Here is an 18,830-nt window from a genome sequence, read left to right on the forward strand (position 1 = left end):
ACAAATCCTTTTCATGTCCCTGTAACCTCAGGGGACCAGGAAATTGAAGAAGTCATTCTACAAAGAAACCTTGTCGCAAATTTATTCGCCAATTAGTCAAGAAATTTGCAATGAGATAAACATTGGCAATGCAATAAAAACGATCAAGTTTTTCAGGAAATATTAAATGGCAGACTTGTAAATTGATCTGTATGATAATCATACCGGCAATCTCTTAGAAATATTGTGATTTATTTGAGAAGGAAAAACTTATAACAATGTAATTACGATAATTCCAGTTCATAATATCTTGGATAATTACAAATTTACTTCGCAATTGTCAAATTTTTTCCCCTCTAACAGGGCTTATTTGCAATTGAAAAATTAAACATTTGTTGAGCCAGTATTGATCAGTTAAGGGCTGAAGACATTTAACAACAGAGAAAAAATGATGCGTCAATCCCAATCACAGGGAAAACTGGGAAATATTGTGTTTGCGAAAAGGCAAAATTGGCCATGATTTCACAAATATTGCGTCTCTCCGTTAAAAAAAAAAATCTCTTGTTCAAATAGGTCCGTTCCAATCGGCTTTTCCGCATCTTTGATACAATTTGGCGCATCGATAGTTATATGATTTTGAGATCACATATCTTTAAAACGTTGTTTTACTTTGTCGGATGGTATATTTTAAACAGAACTGACAAATCAATGTACTGTCGTTTGTCATGAAGAAGGTCAATCACAAGCCTGCTTTCTCTGAAATCAACGTAAATAGATAAAACACCAGGAAGACAGTGAAATTAGTGCAATCCTTTTCTTGCATATTTGATCATAGACGGAATTACTTATGCCAAGTAAACTATAGTCAGTCCTTGAAATTTTTTCTCTTTTGATCATCCTTCCCGCGCTCCGACAGTGGTTTTTTTTTTGTGTTTCACTTTGTTCCGTCGAAATCAAAGCATTACGAATTACACTTTCATGGTTTATCCTTCTGTAAATTAAGATACTCAAAGGCGCTTAATACTGGGCGAATTAGAGTTCGCCAGTCTTATTTTGACCAGTCATTCAGGGAATATCTGGTCATCGAAATGAAAATAACGGCAATAAAGTATCGTGTTTTGTGTGCTTGATGTGTTCTGCTGGGCCTGACTGATCCGTCAAACAAAGGGAGGGATAAAAGCTTTAGAAGGCAATGGATCTCTTGGAAAATGGGACGATTCGCTGGTTAACAACCTAGTTGCTAGGCAGGTGCCATTGTCCACCGGGAAACAAGGAAAATGAAAACATATCGCTGAGTTAATAAAGCACTTATCTCCCAGAACGGAAATTTGGGGGACAACACTGCTATTGTTTCGTTTTGCAGATTTATTATTATTTTTGTTTTTTGATTATTGAAATGGTAACTCGAACGTATTCTTTTTTTTTTTTTTCCGCTTTTCTGGGTCCATTTGAAATGTAAAATGCTACTCACAACCTCCAAAAGGCAGACAGTGATTCGCCCACATTTTAATAAAATCCTTATGGATTTGCAGTTTATATTCTTCTTTTAAAACATCCGACTCCCGCATTACTGATATCATCGAGGATTTCATTCTTAAACCAGTTATGTTTAGTTTTTTAACTCAATCATTTGCATACAACTGTCAGGTGTATTCTCATGGAGTGTGTACACAGATCTGACACATTGCGGGGTTTTAATGTAACATGAGATATATCAAAGTTTCCCGACCGTTCAAACAAAACACGGCTTGCTCTCCGCGCTTAACTGCCTGCTGTCACATCAGACAAAAGCGCCGAGTGTCCGACCTATTGACTTAGTTAGTCTACATTGACGCTTTAGTCAAATGTCACTGCCTTGAAACTTAATTTAACATTGACGTGTGACGCAAATTAAGAGCAAAACCCTCGCATTTTAGTATTACGTCTATAAAGAGATCGATAGCTGACCGACATGGAAAACAGTACTAACGGCACTACCGCAAATGCAACCCTGTCTGAAAGTGAAATGGATCCGATGTGGATTGGCATTCTAGAAGCTTCGATCTTGTTTTGCATCATGTTGCTCGCAATCATTGGGAATTTTCTTGTTATCGTTGTGGTCTATCGCCGACGAGAGCTGCGCCGTACAGAAACTCACATTTTTATTGTGAATTTAAGCTTGACAGATATCTTTGTCGCCCTCTTATGCATGCCTTTTTCCTTGATAACTGCAGTGACGCAAGACTGGATTTTTAGCTACTCGCTTTGTCAGATGAACGGTTTCCTTAACGTATTTTTTCTACTCACTTCTATATTAACCCTGACTGCTATTAGTATTCACAAGTACGTCGGAGTAGTCCAACCAACCAAGAGAAAAATATTCACCAGAAAGACGGTACTAATGGCGGTTGCCTGGGTTTGGTTGCAGGCCTTGCTAACGGCGCTTACTCCTATTCTGGGTTGGAACAGTTATGAGTACATTCAAGGGCGAACGCAGTGCTCTGTCAAAGTTCCTCGTGAAAACAAACTCAATGAGTTAACAAACTGTCTGTTCATTATCACTTGCGGCTTTGTAATTCCGCTCGCAATAATGAATTTCTCGTACTTTAAAATTTTCCGAACCGTGAAGATTCATACGAAACGCGTGCGAAGTCATTCCTTTGGCGAGGAAAAATCTGCGGCCTTCTTGAACGAGAGACGCATTATAGTTACACTGTTTATAATACTTGCTGTGTTCCTCGCTTGCTGGACTCCGTTTTCCGTTCTTACGATTTACGCCACTCTAGTGGGGCACGAGCTACCTAAGTATTATTCCGTCGCTGCCTACTGGATGGGTTTTTTGAATTCTGCAATGAATCCCTTGATCTACGCACTCCGCACAAAAGAATTCCGCCAAGGATACCAGCAAATTTTCAGCATGTTGCTTCCATGCTGCTTAGCAAAGCCGAGTTCGGAAGAAAACGATTCTAGAGCGGTTCTGAGAGGAAGAAGGAGCTTGAAAAGTGATGTGATGACGTTTACGCGAAGACGCGCCGGTACAGTAAGTGAAAATCAATTAGATGAGATACACGATGTTGCCGTGAATGGAACTACTAAGGTAGCTGGGCGAAAAAACACGCTAGAAGAAGTTTTGGAGGACAAGAGCGACGGCGCTAAATGCGAATTTCCTCTTAGAAGTAAAGAAATGCGTGGAATTCATGAAAGCTGTTTTCCTGCTCAAGATTTCTCGAGTAGTTTGGATAACCCAGAGAAAATTCTAGACAGGGAATCTCTGAATAGCGACGAAACAAATAGCAATGAAATTCCTGGTTGCAGTGAAGCAGTTCACGATGACCTATTTCAAACAAGAGAAAGTCTGCTTCTTTGGAATTCTACAGATTTTCTTTTGGAGAAAGCCTCCAACAAGAACTCTGGAGAGGACGAGAAAAGTCGACGCAAAAGTTTTTCATTTTTACCCGTAACTCAGCAAAAACACAAACTCAAGAGTCGCCATCTGTATCGCTCAAAAAGCGACTGCAGCGTGTTTTTCCAAACGCCTAATGATGAGAGAAGTTTTATGAGTGCTCGAGTCGAATATCCTTAGCTGCAGGGAAATCTGATATATATTTGAATAACATTTCACTTATGGATGTACCTAGAAGTCCTCCTTCAAAATTGATGCCTTGATTACAAGTATGTTACAAAGCCAAGATTGTTATCTGGAGTTCCGCGATATTAACTACTTGAAAACGGAAACGCAGTTACTAAAGAATTATGCGAGCAATGAATTACGACTATTTTTGCGGCATCCGATACGAAAAAATGTTATGAATTCGTTCCACTTGTGTAAGCACAAACAATCATAGATCGTAAGAATTTTAGTAAAAAGGTGAATATGTTTTGTTTTGACGAAGGATTTTGCGAGTAGGAACATCAAAATAACGATATGTTTATATCAGGGAATTCTTTTCCTCGAGTTATTATCCGGGTTTTTTTAGAACAGTTGATGAATTATTTTTGCGCTTAAAATTTTTACATAATCTTTGTAAATATATCTTTGTCACTGTTCCAATATTCAACTTTCATAGTAATCAGAAAATTCTTTACACAATATAATATTGTTTTCGTATAAACCCAGGGAGTAATTAAATTTTGTTTGATTTGGCATATGTCAGTAAATACATACACTTGCTGCTTAATTTTGAAACCGGGAAGGCAAGGGTTAGGTTTAGGGGAGGGGAGGCATGGAAGGTTTTTTTTCGCATAATGACGATAGGACTTGGGTTCCGTAAGGGAAAGATTTCGGGAGTGAAAGTATAAACATCTAGATAGCAGCTTTAGCACAACTGCCTGGTTCTATAGCTTGTCCCGGCGAAATCCGAGTGTCGAGGAATCGATTCTACGCCAAGGATTCTTGAGTTTTTTCTCTTTCAAAGCTGCGACAAAACAAATAACAGCCTTCCTTTAACGACCAGGGCCAAAATCTACCAGCTTTTTATTCCATCTACACACGAGATCTTTATAACTTCACTGCAATCTTACAGCTCAGGTTTGACAATTAAATATTAAAAAAAAAAAGCAGCTGGAATAAAAGTAAACCCCAATTCTAAGAGAAAGTTGTTTATACTACTTACACGTATGACTAAGAAAATGTCCACCTCATTCACATATGGAAAATGTGCCAACAATAAATCTATGTACAAGGTAAAAAGATAAGGAAACTATTTTAAATTGTTAAAACGACTTTATATGTTAAAATGCCTTAAAATCATTATGTTTTAGGGGAGGTTGCATGGATCATACGGAAATCTTTTTTTTTTCTAAGTGAAAAAATTCACTCGTTACCGATTTCCACCAAACGATTTTGCTTACGAACACGTGCACAACACACGTTGACAGTTTCTGTCGAAACTCTGACAATCCTGTTATCATTCCAAAACCTCGGAGTTCTTTTTATTATAGAACGTATCTTAAAAGAGAATCGTAATTCAAACAGAGTCATCGCAATACCAGTACGGAACGAAAGGAAATATGACAAGAAACCGATTAGAACTCAACTTCTTACCTTGCCAGATACACGAGAGACCGATTCACGATCGCGGTTGGTTTCAATCGAAGGCATTTGATTAGTTTTGACGGTGGCGCGATTTTTGAAGAAAAACACGATGTGATCCTGGCACCAGATCCGTGAGCTGGACGTAAGCAAAATTATAGCGGCTAAATCGTAATATCAGTTTTGCGATCGAAAACTGTCTCTACATAACGCGTATTTTATGTTGATGAAACATGGTCACATGACATTTTTCATAAAATCTCTTTTAAGCTACGGCTCACACTCTTCTGTTAAATGTGGGCAAAAGTGGGAATAAGAATCGTTACCTCGGTATAAATATCAGTACTAAATAAATATAATATAAATACTTCTGAAGCATTTTTTTGTGAAAACTAAAGAAACGACAGTGAAGAGAAAAGAATCTAGACTAATATTTCAATGACATAAGGATGCACTCGATCAGATAGACTAGAAAGGTACTTATGGCCCTACAGATACGTGTATGTCCAGGATTGAGCATTACAACAAATTATAAAGAAAAAGGAAAACTAAAATGTTTAAAAACAAAACATAGCGACCAGGATTGGAAAAAAGGAGAGTGATAAAGCAGCTACGAAAAATATATAGAAAAAAAAATTTAAAAAAAAAACTATTTTTCTTGAAGGGTCAATCCTAGACAAAGGCAAATGTTTGTATTTTTCTTTATAGTCCATGTGGCGGCGTATTGTGGTAATACGGTTTCGTTTCTGTTAATTGATCTTAAAAATTGACCGTGAGAATTTCTCCTAAAAGACCGCGTCTTATTTTTTACTCAAAATGCCTCGTACATTGCAGCCTATAAAACAGGTCTTAAAAATTCGTATTAAAAATTCAATTTCCCTGTTGTCCACTTGACTCGACAATTTAAACTCTCTCTAAATGTGACAATATCATGGTCAGTAAGCTCTGTTGACGACGATTTCCACCTTATCTTGCCCATGACTGTACACGTCCAACACAAAAACCATTCTTCGCTCTTTTAACTCCTCGCACGCATAATTTAAAAGCGTTTCCACAGGATATCTGTTTGGAAAAGCCCCTGTCGCCAAGGCAGTCATGAAAAGGTCGCTTTCTCTACTTTCACCTTGCGTTGTCGTAGAATACTGGGGTATAAATATCGCATTTATGATCGCCCGTCGATTGAGTCCAGCGATCATAAGCCTCCAGTGACCTTCGGAGTTCACGAAGCCTTGCCGATCGGCAGTCGGTACAACTTGGACATCCGTGAGACCCCGACTGCAAAGTCTTGGAAGAGTGTTTTCGTGTAAGCTTGGTTTCGACAAGCCAAGAAAAGGTATATCAGACGCTATGTGCGTCCACGATTGATCCAGAATTCTAAACGGGTAGTATTTATCTACCTTGCCAGAACCAAAAGAACTCGAGGAATCTTTCCTTCCTGACCGCTGAACGCCTCTTGAGACCTTCCCCTTCTCTCTGCTTACACTGGTAGACGCTTGGTTTGTCGACACTGCTTTCCGTTTCGCTGTTTCAGGCGGGAGAGCGGGTCGCTTGTTTGCTTTTCGTTTCCGATTGGTGATCATTTTTTGCGAGCCAGCTTTCCGTGCTTTTGTCTTAATTCGAACCTTCTTTGGACTCCCACGGTAAACTGGACAAAGGGAAAGAACAATCCATTAGAAGCTTGGGCAAAATGGAAAAAACGTTCGTACACAACCCAGGAGAACTGGGTCTAGATACATGAGGTCGAGGCATAAATATTCTGAGAAATAAAAAGACATAATAATAATAATAATGTCTTTATTGTTCAAAAGATAAAATTACATATCTTATGTTACATTAAAAAAGGATGTAAATGAACTTAGGTGTATCTCTAAATAAAATAAGTATATACGTAGAGACAAATACGAAAATCGAATGCAAGAAGTACACTTTTACAAAGCTACACTGTACTTAAAAACAATTCTATTAAAAAAGGTATTCTTAAAACGGTCCGTGCGAATGGCGAGCATTACAGGGGATTTATTTCTTAGATTATATCTCGTAATCTTGGTTTCAGGGAAGTAGGCTCTAAGAGGGTAGCTAAAGATAGTAGAAACCTTGCTACAAATTTTGTGATCTTGCACATTAAGTAAGTCACCTATCACTAACTTCTTAGATATGTAACTACGTTTAAAACAACGATCTAAAAACTGCTGGGCTATAGTTAGCTCCGACTCAGAGGCCCCATACACAAATAGAGCATAAGCAATATTAGGTAGGACAATGGAATTAAATAAAACATCGACTTCTGCTTGGCTACATCCTTCTTTGCGGAGGCATCTGATAACGTGTGAAGACTGATTAGCTTTACCTAACTTTTCTTTTAGGTGAGTGCTGAATTTGCAGATCGGCTGAAACATGTTAGAGCACTTTTCAAAGTCGTGTCCAAAGGAACTCGGATCTGCTTCGTTTTATTTCGCTGTGTGATTGGTCCAGAAAACTCGTGCAATCATCTAAACCAATCATATTCAAACCAAACTCAACCGCGTTTACCCACGCTTCAAGCAGTCTGCTTCTTTCACTTTGCCCTTTTAATGGCTTCTTTGCAAAATTTTTCCCTTCCGTCGATTGGCTGTTAGAACTACTTTGGTGTTGGTTCAACGACACTGCATGGTGATGAGCTCTACGTCTTATCTCATCTTTTTAAAAAGTTATTTTACAAATACTCATAGTGCAACTAAATATATCTCTGATAGGAATTCACAAAAACCAAGAAAAGCCATGGCAAAAACATGCTAATTCTAGAACGAGAACTCTGTGTCTTTTTTATCGATTCACTTTTCCATAAAATCGTCTCGCCTTTGGAAAATCTTCGGTAAAAGAGACTTACGATTCTAAGGTACTGTAGGTAAAAATTTTTTTCGACAGTGAAACAATGGGTGCAGAGAACAGCATTATTTTTGCAGGATTTACGCAATAGTGTCAACCACGGAGGTGAAGTTTTTGCTAAAATGGCCTATTGAAAAAGGCAACATACCTGTGCCTATAGTTGTTTCAAGAGCACGTAGGAATCCGATAGTTGTACAAACTTCTTTGCTCAGAGCGAGCGTGTATGATAAAGCTTCGGAGCTCACCACATGAATTCAAATCGCGTTCTCTGCGAATCTTGAAGTTCCTAATATTTGATAAATTGAATAAATAATTACCTTTTTTGCACTTCCTCCTAGGATTAATTCTTCTGGTGACGACGCTATATTCTTTGCATGAGCTTGCTTTCATTCCATCACTTGAAGGTGTTGATTCATCTTCAAGTTCAGACTCAGAATCGTCTTCGATCTCCGAATCGCATGCTGTAAATAAACAAGCAGATGTCACATTATGTCAAGCACATGTAACATAAACAAGGCGTTTCATAGATAGGCGTCCCAGGCATTAATTTCGAGGGGGGGGAGGGCCGGGCAGGGGTTCATTGAGTTGATAAGCATAATTAAAAGAAGTAAATAACAGGGTTTGTGTTCTATGAAACTCTTGATACAGTAGGCCACAAATTTACTGAAAAACCACTTGTTTCCTGTACTGTTTAAAAGATATAAATAAACCTGTATTCATGCAGCTGCAATAAAGGAGGAGGACGGTTGAAAAATCAATCAAAGCAATCAACGACTTCTTAATTAGTAGCAAAAAGATTGCACCAAAGTTTTTCCAAAATGAATTTACAAAAATTGACCTTGCTTCCTTTATTTCTGATGTCCAAAGACAGCTCTACGACTCTGGTGTTGCCAGAACTGCGGGAAAACTATTTTTATGTTGAGCAACAGAGGATGTTTTTCTTTTTGTGGGCAGACCTGTAGCAGGAGGTCCCACATTTGATCAAAGATGAAAGCACTTGTACCTGTAACACTCCTTGTTAACCATGAGAAGTTTATGCTTTCATATTTAGAACAAGACACATGAACTGCTTACAATGATGGAGAGATTGCAATTATAATAAAGGGAACATAATCAACATTCACGTTCATACATTTTAAGCAGGCATTAAACAAATGTAGGATACATGTTCTGAATGTATATGGGCATGAAAAACCAGGTCTAAATCTCTTTTAGTTCCTACTTCTTCAGAGTGTCACTATAAGAAATAAATGTTGATCCACTTACTTCTGCCTTGTTTGTTGGGTATCTCCCTCATCTTTGAAGAATTAGAACCAAACCTACTGGTTTGGCCACTTGTAGGAGTTGATTTATTTTCATCTAAAAAAAAAAAAAAAAGAAAAAAACATCATCCTTCTCTAAGCTGAAGTCTCCTTGTCTTCTCACAAAATGATAATGCCTGTGACAGCCCAATCTGGTACTGGAATGAAAGTTTGTCAATCTCTCCTTTACCCTTTCCTTTGGGTCATCACTCTTCCCAACTTACACAATAAGCTTAATCACAATAGATTTGAGTCAAAAGTTGAATGGAACAGGATAAATAACCTATCAACAAAATAATAGTTCTCCACTAACCAGACTGGCCAATAAAACTGCATTGTTTGGTAGTTTTGTCACCACTGCGGGTCTCACAAAGCTGAGAACAGCTGACTTCTCCAGATGACTGCCATGAACTTTCTTCATTGCTTGCTGCAGGAACAAACTCCAGGGCCACAACTATGCCCTGAATGTGCAGCCGTAGGTTTTCTTTAAAATGAAGCTCTCTCAGTATAAACCCAAGGTTAACTGTGGTTATCAGATTCATTGGTTTGTCAGGAGAAAATGTTCTCTTGTACAATTCAAGAGAATCAGGTAGGGGTGGAAAGTCATTGTACCCACCCACACAGGACTTCCTGAGAAGCTGTTTAGCATCTCTTGTTTGACGCCATCTAATGACTTCAATTACAGCCTCTGATTCTGTAAAGGGTTTGTTTTTCACATCAGATGGCTGTCTCAGAAGGTAAATCTGAGATTCCCTGGTTGTTGTAAGGTAGCACAATTTTTGGTGTTTTGAGTCCTGTGCCTCAATTTTAAGGAGCATCCGTGCACAAACAAGAACCTTTCCTGGTGCAATGGCATCAAAGCTTTGGGGTTGTGAAGAAGCATAAAGATGGAGGATGAATGGTGCAGAACTTGTACCTAAAATATTAAAAGGGAACTACTCAGTTAAATGAAAATTATATCATTGTGTGCTGTAGTACCATAACAATGTCCAGATTAATAAAGCTGTACTTTAAGAAGAGCCACTAAGTGCCTAAGGGTAGTAACTTGATAAAACAATCTTTAATATTCAAGTTGCTGAAAATTAAAAGCTAGTCCTTTGTGACAAACGGTTTCCATCAGAACACAACTCTGACTAGTCTACATTTATTGACACCTTCCTGTTGTTGTGCTAATCAAACTGAAGTTCTGACAAAACAAAAGCAAGAGAAACTAATTTTATATCAATTTTGTGACCATGCTGGGGAGTGCATATTAATAGTAACTAGGGCAACTACAGAGATGAGACTGCCTTGTGTCTTCCTACCATCTTGCAGATGTACCCATTTACTAGTCCAGAAAGAAGACTTGTTCCCCTTTCTTTCTCTGCTGTCTCGGCTGACAAACATCACAACTCCTACAACATCACATATGAAGCCTGACGAGTAGTTTGACAGTGACTTCCGTTCAATAAATCTGAAAGAAAACCCAACAGCAACAAAAAAGCTGCTTATTACTGGGTGTTGGATTGTTGCATTGGCTGGATGTAAACAGAATAACTTCCCTGCCAATCATATGGGAACACATTTATCAGTTTGTTATTGTGTTGTGGATAGCATTCAGTAATTTGCTGATAGATAATTAGCAGTTCACCAATTCAGATATTTCAACAAAGTTGAAATGGTAAATTAGCCACCGTAATGATTACAAAAGCTGACGTTTTGAGTGCTAGCCCTTCGCTCCGATGAAGGGCTAACGCTCGAAACGTCAGCTTTTGTAATCATTAAGGCGGCTAATTTACCATTTCAACTTTGTTGATATATCCAAATTATTTCGTTACTCCCACCGATGCAGCCCCAAACAGTTTCTTTCGAAACTATCAGCCTTAGTTCACCAATTTGCCATTTTCTAAATGAGCGGCGGTCTGGGTACGATTTGCCACCATAAAGGCTCTTGGGATCGTTTGGAGGGACAGCATGAAGGTAAACAAACATGGTGCACTATAACAGCTGTATTCCAGGCTGCACTAATAGTTACAGAAATGCACCTAACCTTCAGTATCATAGAATTCCTAAAGACCCTGATATACGTAGAAAGTACGTGGTTCTCATGAGGAACAAGATGCTGAAATTAGATTCTACCAGTACGGGGATTTGCTCAGCTCATTTCGGTGGAGGAGAAAAACTTAGCAGAACACACCTGCCTTCAATTTTTCCATGGACAAAACTGACAGCTCCATGCAGAGAACTCAAGAGGGCCAGTTTCGAAGATGCACAGAAAATGGAGCAAACCAAAAAAAGAAAAACAACACTTGCTCAAATTACCACTATTGTAATTTGCTGTTCACCTCTTTTATGTTGTTGTTTTCTTTCTCCAACTGCTGAATCTCTCACTTAAGCTTAACAATGTCTTGTTCACTTGTTTGTATTCTGTTTTAGTATAATTTCAGAGTTGAGCAGAGTTTCCAGCAATCTGATTGGTCGAGCGGTTCCTTATATGACACTATATAAACTGCTCCACGCGGTTTATATAAAATGTTAAAATAAAATGTTAATAAATGTTACTAAAATGTTATGATTTTAGAAATTTCTCTGTTGTTCAGCTCTGAAATTATTCTAAAACAATTATTCACCTCAGGTTCAGTGAATATTGTTGAATAATTTCGTCTCGGGTATTTGACCATATTCACCTAGCCTTCGGCAAATAATTGTTAATATAAACTGTTTAGTTGGTCTCCAGTAAGTGACATTTGTATTTCCACACTGGTACTGGTGTCAGCATTAACATTACTATTTTCCAACTGTTCTTCAAATTTAAAGTTTGCTTCCAGTGGTAATTGAGCAAGTGTTTTTTTTTTTTTTGGTTTGCTCCATTTTCTGCGCATCTTCAAAACTGGCCCTCTTGAGTTCTCTATGTGGAGCTGTCAGTTTTGTCCATGGAAAAATTGAAGGCAAGTGTGTTCTGCTAAGGTTTTCTCCTATATTGAAATGAGCTGAGCAAATCTGCGTACTCATAGAATCTAATTTCAGCGTCTCATTCCTCATAAGAATCACGTACTTTCTACGTATATCAGGGTCTTTAGGAATTCTATAATATTGAAGGTTAGGTGCATTTCTGTAACTATTAGTGCAGCCTGGAATACAGCAGTTATAGTGCGCCATGTTTTTATACCTTGATGCTGTCCATCCAAACGATCCCAAGAGCCTTTATGGTGGCAAATCGTACCCAGACCGCCGCTTGTTTAGAAAATGGCGAGTGTTTGACAGCACCTCTTACAAATGATTGGCTACCATCCTGGTTGAGATTTCAACTGACTATTAGAAAAAGTTATGGCCCCCCATTGTCTTAAGAGATATGTCAGTGAACATTCCACCACAAAGAAAAAACATAATCAACCAAAATAAGGAACACCATGATTAACAGCTTTTACATCTACTCTTTTGTTACAAACATCAATAATTTCTCCTTCCAACTAGTGTTTTAACATTTCTCACCTATAAGGTACACCAGGTAACCTCCATCCTGGTCCGAGCTCAGTCGGTGCCAGTTTATATACTTCTGCTGTTGGGTTAGTAGGATTCACAGATATCTCGATGCTCGTGGGAGCACTTGTATTGTAGACTGCATTACTTCTTTGGCTGAACTTTCTGGTTACACGGTAATTTAAGAGAGCTATAATGTCTCCTACATGTAGATAATTATACAACAGCACGCAAAACGAACTCCATATACAAACAGAAACAGTCCCAGTCCGATCCTCCAGCTCAAGGTACGCTTGATAGGGATATTTTCTATTCTCGTCTGAAGCTTTTCCATAGTGATTGAGCCTAGTTTTACTAACCACTCTCCCAATAAGGGCTGGAAATGGACGAGGAAGAACTTTCCAAAACATATCAAGATCATGAACTGTAATTGCATCAGTAATGGGGTTTGCAGGATGCAAATCTGGAGCACTAAACCATCTTGCTCCAAAGTAGTCTTCGTCGTTCCATAACGGTAAGTAATAACCGCGAGAAGCTGCCAGTGGTATTTCCTGCTTTTCATTAGGTGTTGCACCTTCGCAAAATTGGATTTCCTCTCGGTTAACTTCAGTATTCTCTGGCGCCAAATTTAAAATTTGAATATTTTGAAGAATGACGTACGGTACTTGTTCAAACGATTCTTCGTCGATCAAAGAGCTGCATTCAGTAATAGTCACAACAGAGTTTTCTCGCAGTTTGTTTTCGTAAACTAGTAAATTTAAAGAAGTTGACAACAAGCATTTCGTCTTGTAACGACCATCAGTTATGACAATGTCAAAAGCATCAGTAAAATCAGGGTCCAGAATTGGAAAGCTCTTGTCAACAACGTATCTGAACATGTCCAAAACTTTCACAGTAAATACTTCCTGTATTTCATCTCTGCCTGCAATGGCTTTTATCTGTGAAATACAGCCAGGAGTAAGCATATTCAACTGGATTGATACATGTACGTTTGGATGAAGTCCGACGCCATTTCTCCCATTTCAAACGACCTCTTTCCCAGGCCCACGTCAGACACTATTACGCGATCACGAGTAACGCCTGGACAAAAATGTCTCGTGACACTCTGCCCGTAAAGATCAATCCGTAAACATTGACGTAAGTGTTGTAACCACGGAAATTATGGCTCGAATCGTTGAATGTGTTCCAAATTTTTCCGAAGGACGAAATAAAGAGGTGATTGACGCCATTGCACAAGCTATTGCTTCTGTTGATGGCTGTTCACTCCTTGACGTGGATCCAGGCGTGTCCACAAACAGGACGGTTTACACATTTGTCGGTTCGCCTGAAAGTGTGGTGGAAGGAGCTTTGAATGGAGCAAGAATGGCAATGCAGTTGATCGACATGACAAGTCACCAGGGTAATGCTATTTTTTTAGTTTAAGTTATTTTTTCTTGAATACATAGCGAATATGAATTATTAATTTTGAACATGAAGTCTCGACAAATACATGTATTAAATTGCGTTAATTTTTTTTCTGTATCAAATTAAGATTTTTTGTATTTCTTGTAAAAATAATTTAGAAAATTGTTAAGAATTAAAGTGGCGTTCATTATAGTTGTAGTATTTCCTGCTTAATATTTACAGAGTGAGATTATTTTTGGTTCAGATAACTCGTAGATATGAGAATGTATAATTGAACAGACCTGTGTTTACGACAATTATCAGCCTTTTCGTTCATGGACAATTTTATCTGATCCTATTTTACTGGATGTAATAAGTTTCAAAATTCTATCTGCTGTGATTCACTTTGAATATTTCTTACAATATTGTTGACAGCGTGGTGCTCTCGATAAAGTATTCCTTTAATTGCGAAATGTCAAAGTCCTAGGCGTGCTATAAAATGAGCCTTAGGTCCCACTGGACCATTTGTCAATCAACCGTCATGTGATGTAGAGCTCTTAGAGTCAATTAGTCAGCTTGAGCTAAAGCTACTCCAAAGCAGTGAACAGCGGGTGCATTCCTCAAAATTGTTTTATGTCTTCATCACAATACAAGAATTTTTGAGATTTGTATTTCCTTTCTCCAATGGAGACTGTCTTTATTTGTAGCAGTAAATTTGAGATCGAAGTAGGTGGTTCACTTGTTACCTCATGCCACCATGCTGGTGGAAGTAAACAATAGATATCTCATTAGCTCCTTTTGTTCGTCTACCAGCATTTGAAGTTGACCTGCACAGATCAACGGTGAGTGACAAATGAGCCTAGGTCTTCCCAGGGTAGACTTCCTTATATAGCGTGCCTTCGTGTTTAAGTAACAAGCTAGATATGCTAATTTACTGCACATTGCAAATGCACGTGCACTAAGCTATGTATGCTAATTTGTTGCATGTTACATGTGAACGTGCAACAATATCAGACAGTGCAAGCAATTCTTTTACTTAACTGATTATCATTGTTTGATCTTCAACAAACATGTACCATTCCTACTTTATGACTGCCTTATTTACAGAAACACGAAAGACCTGTGAAGCGAATTTGTAAGAGTGAAGGGGGAGAGAGGGAAGCGGTGGGACATGCAGCTACCCAAGGGATAAACTGTTAGGTCACCTGTCATAGAAATATGACAAAATTCTGAAGGGGGGGTAGGGGATAACTTTTGGTAGACTTGAATCTTGTCAAGAGGAGGTATAAATATACCCAGTCATTCTAGTTGACAGGAACAAGCTGGAATAACTTTTGGAGATATGAACAAATTGGCTCTTATAGGACTAAACCTGTACCAATTTTGTTCTATTTTATTTTGATTAAGAGTTCCCACATTGATGAAAATAGAAGCACTTTGATTTTAGGAGAACATAAAAGGCTTGGTGCCTTGGATGTGTGCCCTTTTATTCCTGTCCAGGGAGTAACTATGGATGACTGTGTTCAGTGTGCAAAAATATTTGGAGAGAGAGCAGCTATGGAGCTTGGAATACCAGGTATCTGGAAATTGATACTTGTGTGAGTCCAATGAGATTGATAGTCAATAGTTAATAACATTTTTAGTTAGTTGCTACAAGCAAACTTCTCTTTAAATCCCAAATTTGGAAGTCAATGTTACGAAGAACTTGAAAATTGAGGATTAATAAAGTGAGAACAGAAAACTGAAAAACAATGTAAAACTTGAGAGACTCGGTTTCCTCAGGTAGGAAAGCTAGCTAAGAAATTGTTAATTTTTTTCTTTTTAGTTTATTTGTACGGGTATGCCTCTTACACAGAGTATCGAAAAACTGTCCCACAAATAAGGGCAGGGGAGTATGAAGGACTTGCTGAAAAGGTAAATCCACCTTATAACTTGAAATGTTACACTCTTCTTATTTTTTAGTATGTAATATTAAACTAAACTATGAAAATAAGATCTAAACTATTGGACAATATAAATAATATGACTAAACTATATTGTGATGAGAAATATTTTTTATGGTGAAAATGATGTGTAACCTTTTGACTGACTTGCATTAAATTATGAGCCATCTTAGAAAAAAGTAAATCTTTGTTTAATTATAACATATTACATGCCATTGTGAACTATGTATGGTACGAGAATTTATCTAGCCATTAAAATTGTCACTTTTATGCTTTATACAAATTAGCTTGAATTTTCACAAAGTTGGGCACCATATCAATCCCATATGATGGTCTAACCATCCCATATCTTACCCATATATGGGCCATGTATGGGCCATAATTTGGCATATCAAACCCATATTTTACTTTGGTAAGGGAATGGATGTTTTGAGAGGTGATGATGTGGTTCAGAAAAAGTTGACTGTGCAGGAAATTATTAAATTGAAGGCAACCAGAAAAAGCTCCACCTGTTTTAAACCCGACCACTCTCAAAATCTCAGTTATTTAGCAATTCTTCTCATCATTTGCCATTCAATTCTTTTGATGGTAGTTTGGAGAATAATTATCCCCTATTTGATATCTTTATTTTTAATGATTTTTGTCATTTTTCTGCTTGTTATTGTCTTGATATTGTAAATAGAAATTTGGTCTTAGTCACCCATGGGAATTAAAAGGCTTAAAATTCCAAAATCATATTTACTCCAATAGATAAAGAAATCAGAGTGGAAGCCAGACTTTGGTCCAGCTGAGTTCATTCCCACCTGGGGAGCTACCATTGCAGGAGCAAGGAAGTTCTTGATTGCATACAATATTAACATTTTGGGGACAAAGGAACAAGCCCACCGCCTGGCGCTGAACCTTAGATCACAAGGCAGAGGTCCTGATCAGGTGAAAATTAAGTGAAATTTTATTTTGATCCATTTAAATTTCAATTAACTTTAAGACTGTAGTTTCTGTCATTTAATGCCTGATCACAGTTGTTGAAGTTATGAATTAAAGCTGATTGTCTATAACACCTCAGTCATTAGTTTTCCTATAATTTGTTAATGAGATTGCTCTGATCCCTCAGTCTGGTTCCTTAATTTAAAAAACAAAGAATAAAATGCCTTCTTCAGCAGTGTAGGCATGCTTTTGATGATGAAAAATATTCTTGGGAAACAAGAAATCTCTGTACACTACCACAAGAACATGTCTGAAGCCTGACTCAAAATTTCTCACCATGCTAGCCCACACAAAAGAAATGCAAAGGCAAATTGAAACAATATTCATGAGAAAACTTTAAAACTACCTATAATTATAAATGAACATGATTATCAAGCTAGTTTAGATTGGTAAGTATTGTCTTTGACTATTGGGATTATTGTGGCTCTGATTCTATTACTCTCTGTCAAAAAGCTCTGTCAATGAAAAATTGAATAGTGGTAAGCAGAAGAAATGAAATTAAAAATTGAAACAGCTTTAATATGAACATTACCCGTTAAATGTTCAGCTTTTGAATGTCTCTCTTTTTGTTCACAACAGCCTGGCCGCCTCTCTGAATGCCAGGGCATGGGCTGGTATCTGGAAGAAGCAAATGTAGCTCAAGTGTCTTTAAATCTTCTGGACTATCGTCAAGCTGGTATGCACACTGCCTTTGAGGGGTGTGTGAATGATGCAAGGGTATGGAGTTGCAATGATTTGTGTTTGAATCTTGTACATATCATGCACCGAGAGAAGCTTTAAGATTTCATGACAATGTGAAAATATGATGACCATTGAATACTGGGAAATAAACCAGAGAGTGAGGTGATAATTGTCTAATAACCTATCCTAGCAGTATAAACAGGAAGTCTGTCACCATGGACGCAATGATGTGTCTCCAGTAGCTCAGTGGTAGAGTGTCTGAAGTAGTTGGAAGGTCATAGGTTTGAATCCTACTTGAAGAACCACAAGTGATTCCAAGAAATATGTCATTCATCAGATAACCCCATCTTTCCCCTGATAATTACAATGTATCTAGTCATCTGAAGTAATGACCTTCATTAATGAAAGATTTGCTATTGTTCATAGGCAGGCTTTAATAGTTTGTTTTGTGTTTTTTCATGATTTATGTTTTGCCTCTGTCTCTTTTTGTTAACTGGCATTCACTCTCAAGCTCTCATTAATAGTTCTCCTTACTGTCTGCCATATAACTCTTATGATGTTAGTTCTGAGAATTTGGTATTGGATCAACTGATTATCTCTCAATTGAATTATTTCTTTATTCTCAGTACTTGTGTGTTTGATATTGTAAGGAGAAATTACATCTTGGTCACCTATGGGAATTAAAGGGTTGAAAGAAAATTGGGCAATCCCAAACGTGTGGCGAGGCCCATCTTATCAGAGGTTGCAAAATAGAGGTTTTAAAATATCTAAAAAAAGATAAAATAGTGGTTTAAAAATATATTATAAAATAGAGGTTTTAAAATATCTAAAAAAAAGTTGTTTGTTTTGCATCCTTTTTTTACTGAAAAAAAAAAAAAAAAATTGGGCAATGCCAAACAGGTGAGAGGCCCATGTTACCAGAGGTAGCAAATGGAATGTAACCATAATTCATTTTAGTCAAGGGGTTTTCATACAATATCTAAAACATTGTAAACAGCGGACAATTTTAGAACCAACTTATTCTTTATAGTTACAAAAATGTAAGGATGATCAACATAACTGCATTGCATTGTCATTTTGTTGTAGGAACTGAAGCTTGCTATTTGTGGATCACAGATTGTGGGCCTTGTACCCCTGGAAGCCATGCTATTGACGGCTGACTTCTACATTGAGAAAGAAAATCTTTTTATTGTGGGTGAAGATCAAAAGATTCGCTTGGTAGGT

General features: G+C 37.7%; 4 protein-coding genes across 6 annotated transcripts in view; 2 read left to right on the forward strand and 2 right to left on the reverse strand.

Annotated features, from left to right (window-relative positions):
* The first annotated feature begins 1,687 nt into the window (after nt 1–1,687).
* On the forward strand, nt 1,688–4,104 carry LOC111331228 (histamine H2 receptor). Its single transcript, XM_022936291.2, is given in 2 exon segments — nt 1,688–3,518; nt 3,521–4,104. Coding segments are annotated over 2 exon segments (1,692 nt in total). The 5' UTR covers nt 1,688–1,930; the 3' UTR covers nt 3,625–4,104.
* A 296-nt stretch (nt 4,105–4,400) lies between these two features.
* On the reverse strand, nt 4,401–13,580 carry LOC111331226 (RPA-related protein RADX). The gene is made up of 6 exons (XM_022936287.2): nt 12,628–13,580; nt 10,461–10,609; nt 9,470–10,072; nt 9,122–9,214; nt 8,173–8,316; nt 4,401–6,635 (listed from the first exon to the last, which is right to left on the reverse strand). Exons 1-6 carry the CDS (start codon nt 13,578–13,580, stop codon nt 5,926–5,928), a joined length of 2,652 nt encoding a protein of 883 aa, XP_022792022.2. The 3' UTR covers nt 4,401–5,925.
* LOC148718979 (uncharacterized) lies at nt 6,768–8,166 on the reverse strand. Its single transcript, XM_088741402.1, has one exon. The coding sequence runs from the start codon at nt 7,384–7,386 to the stop codon at nt 6,919–6,921; it is 468 nt and encodes a 155-aa protein (XP_088597528.1). The 5' UTR covers nt 7,387–8,166; the 3' UTR covers nt 6,768–6,918.
* Nucleotides 13,581–13,776: 196 nt separating the features above from the next.
* Nucleotides 13,777–18,830, forward strand: part of LOC111331227 (formimidoyltransferase-cyclodeaminase) — an 11,913-nt gene continuing 6,859 nt past the window's right edge. The window contains exons 1-6 of one of the 3 annotated variants that reach the window (XM_022936288.2): nt 13,777–14,014; nt 15,446–15,574; nt 15,824–15,912; nt 16,692–16,871; nt 17,505–17,642; nt 18,693–18,824. In XM_022936288.2, the coding sequence (XP_022792023.2) occupies nt 13,777–14,014; nt 15,446–15,574; nt 15,824–15,912; nt 16,692–16,871; nt 17,505–17,642; nt 18,693–18,824 (906 nt within the window). Of the gene's footprint in view, nt 14,015–14,040; nt 14,841–15,405; nt 15,575–15,823; nt 15,913–16,691; nt 16,872–17,504; nt 17,643–18,692; nt 18,825–18,830 lie in introns of those variants that run through there. The other 2 variants (XM_022936289.2, XM_088741363.1) reach the window with 2 other exon arrangements.

The sequence above is a fragment of the Stylophora pistillata genome, chromosome 12, assembly GCF_964205215.1.
Source record: "Stylophora pistillata chromosome 12, jaStyPist1.2, whole genome shotgun sequence".
NCBI classification, from domain to species: Eukaryota; Metazoa; Cnidaria; class Anthozoa; order Scleractinia; family Pocilloporidae; genus Stylophora; species Stylophora pistillata.

Bases quoted from the DNA above. Each gene is read 5' to 3' on its own strand.
- LOC148718979 (XM_088741402.1), bottom strand. From the start codon at position 7,386: ATGTTTCAGCCGATCTGCAAATTCAGCACTCACCTAAAAGAAAAGTTA.
- LOC111331226 (XM_022936287.2), bottom strand. From the start codon at position 13,580: ATGCTTACTCCTGGCTGTATTTCACAGATAAAAGCCATTGCAGGCAGA. The intron at 10,610-12,627 runs GTGAGAAATGTT...GTTTTCTTTCAG, and splicing joins TTACCTGGTGTACCTTATAG to ATTTATTGAACGGAAGTCAC. The intron at 10,073-10,460 runs GTAGGAAGACAC...TTAATATTTTAG, and splicing joins ATGGGTACATCTGCAAGATG to GTACAAGTTCTGCACCATTC.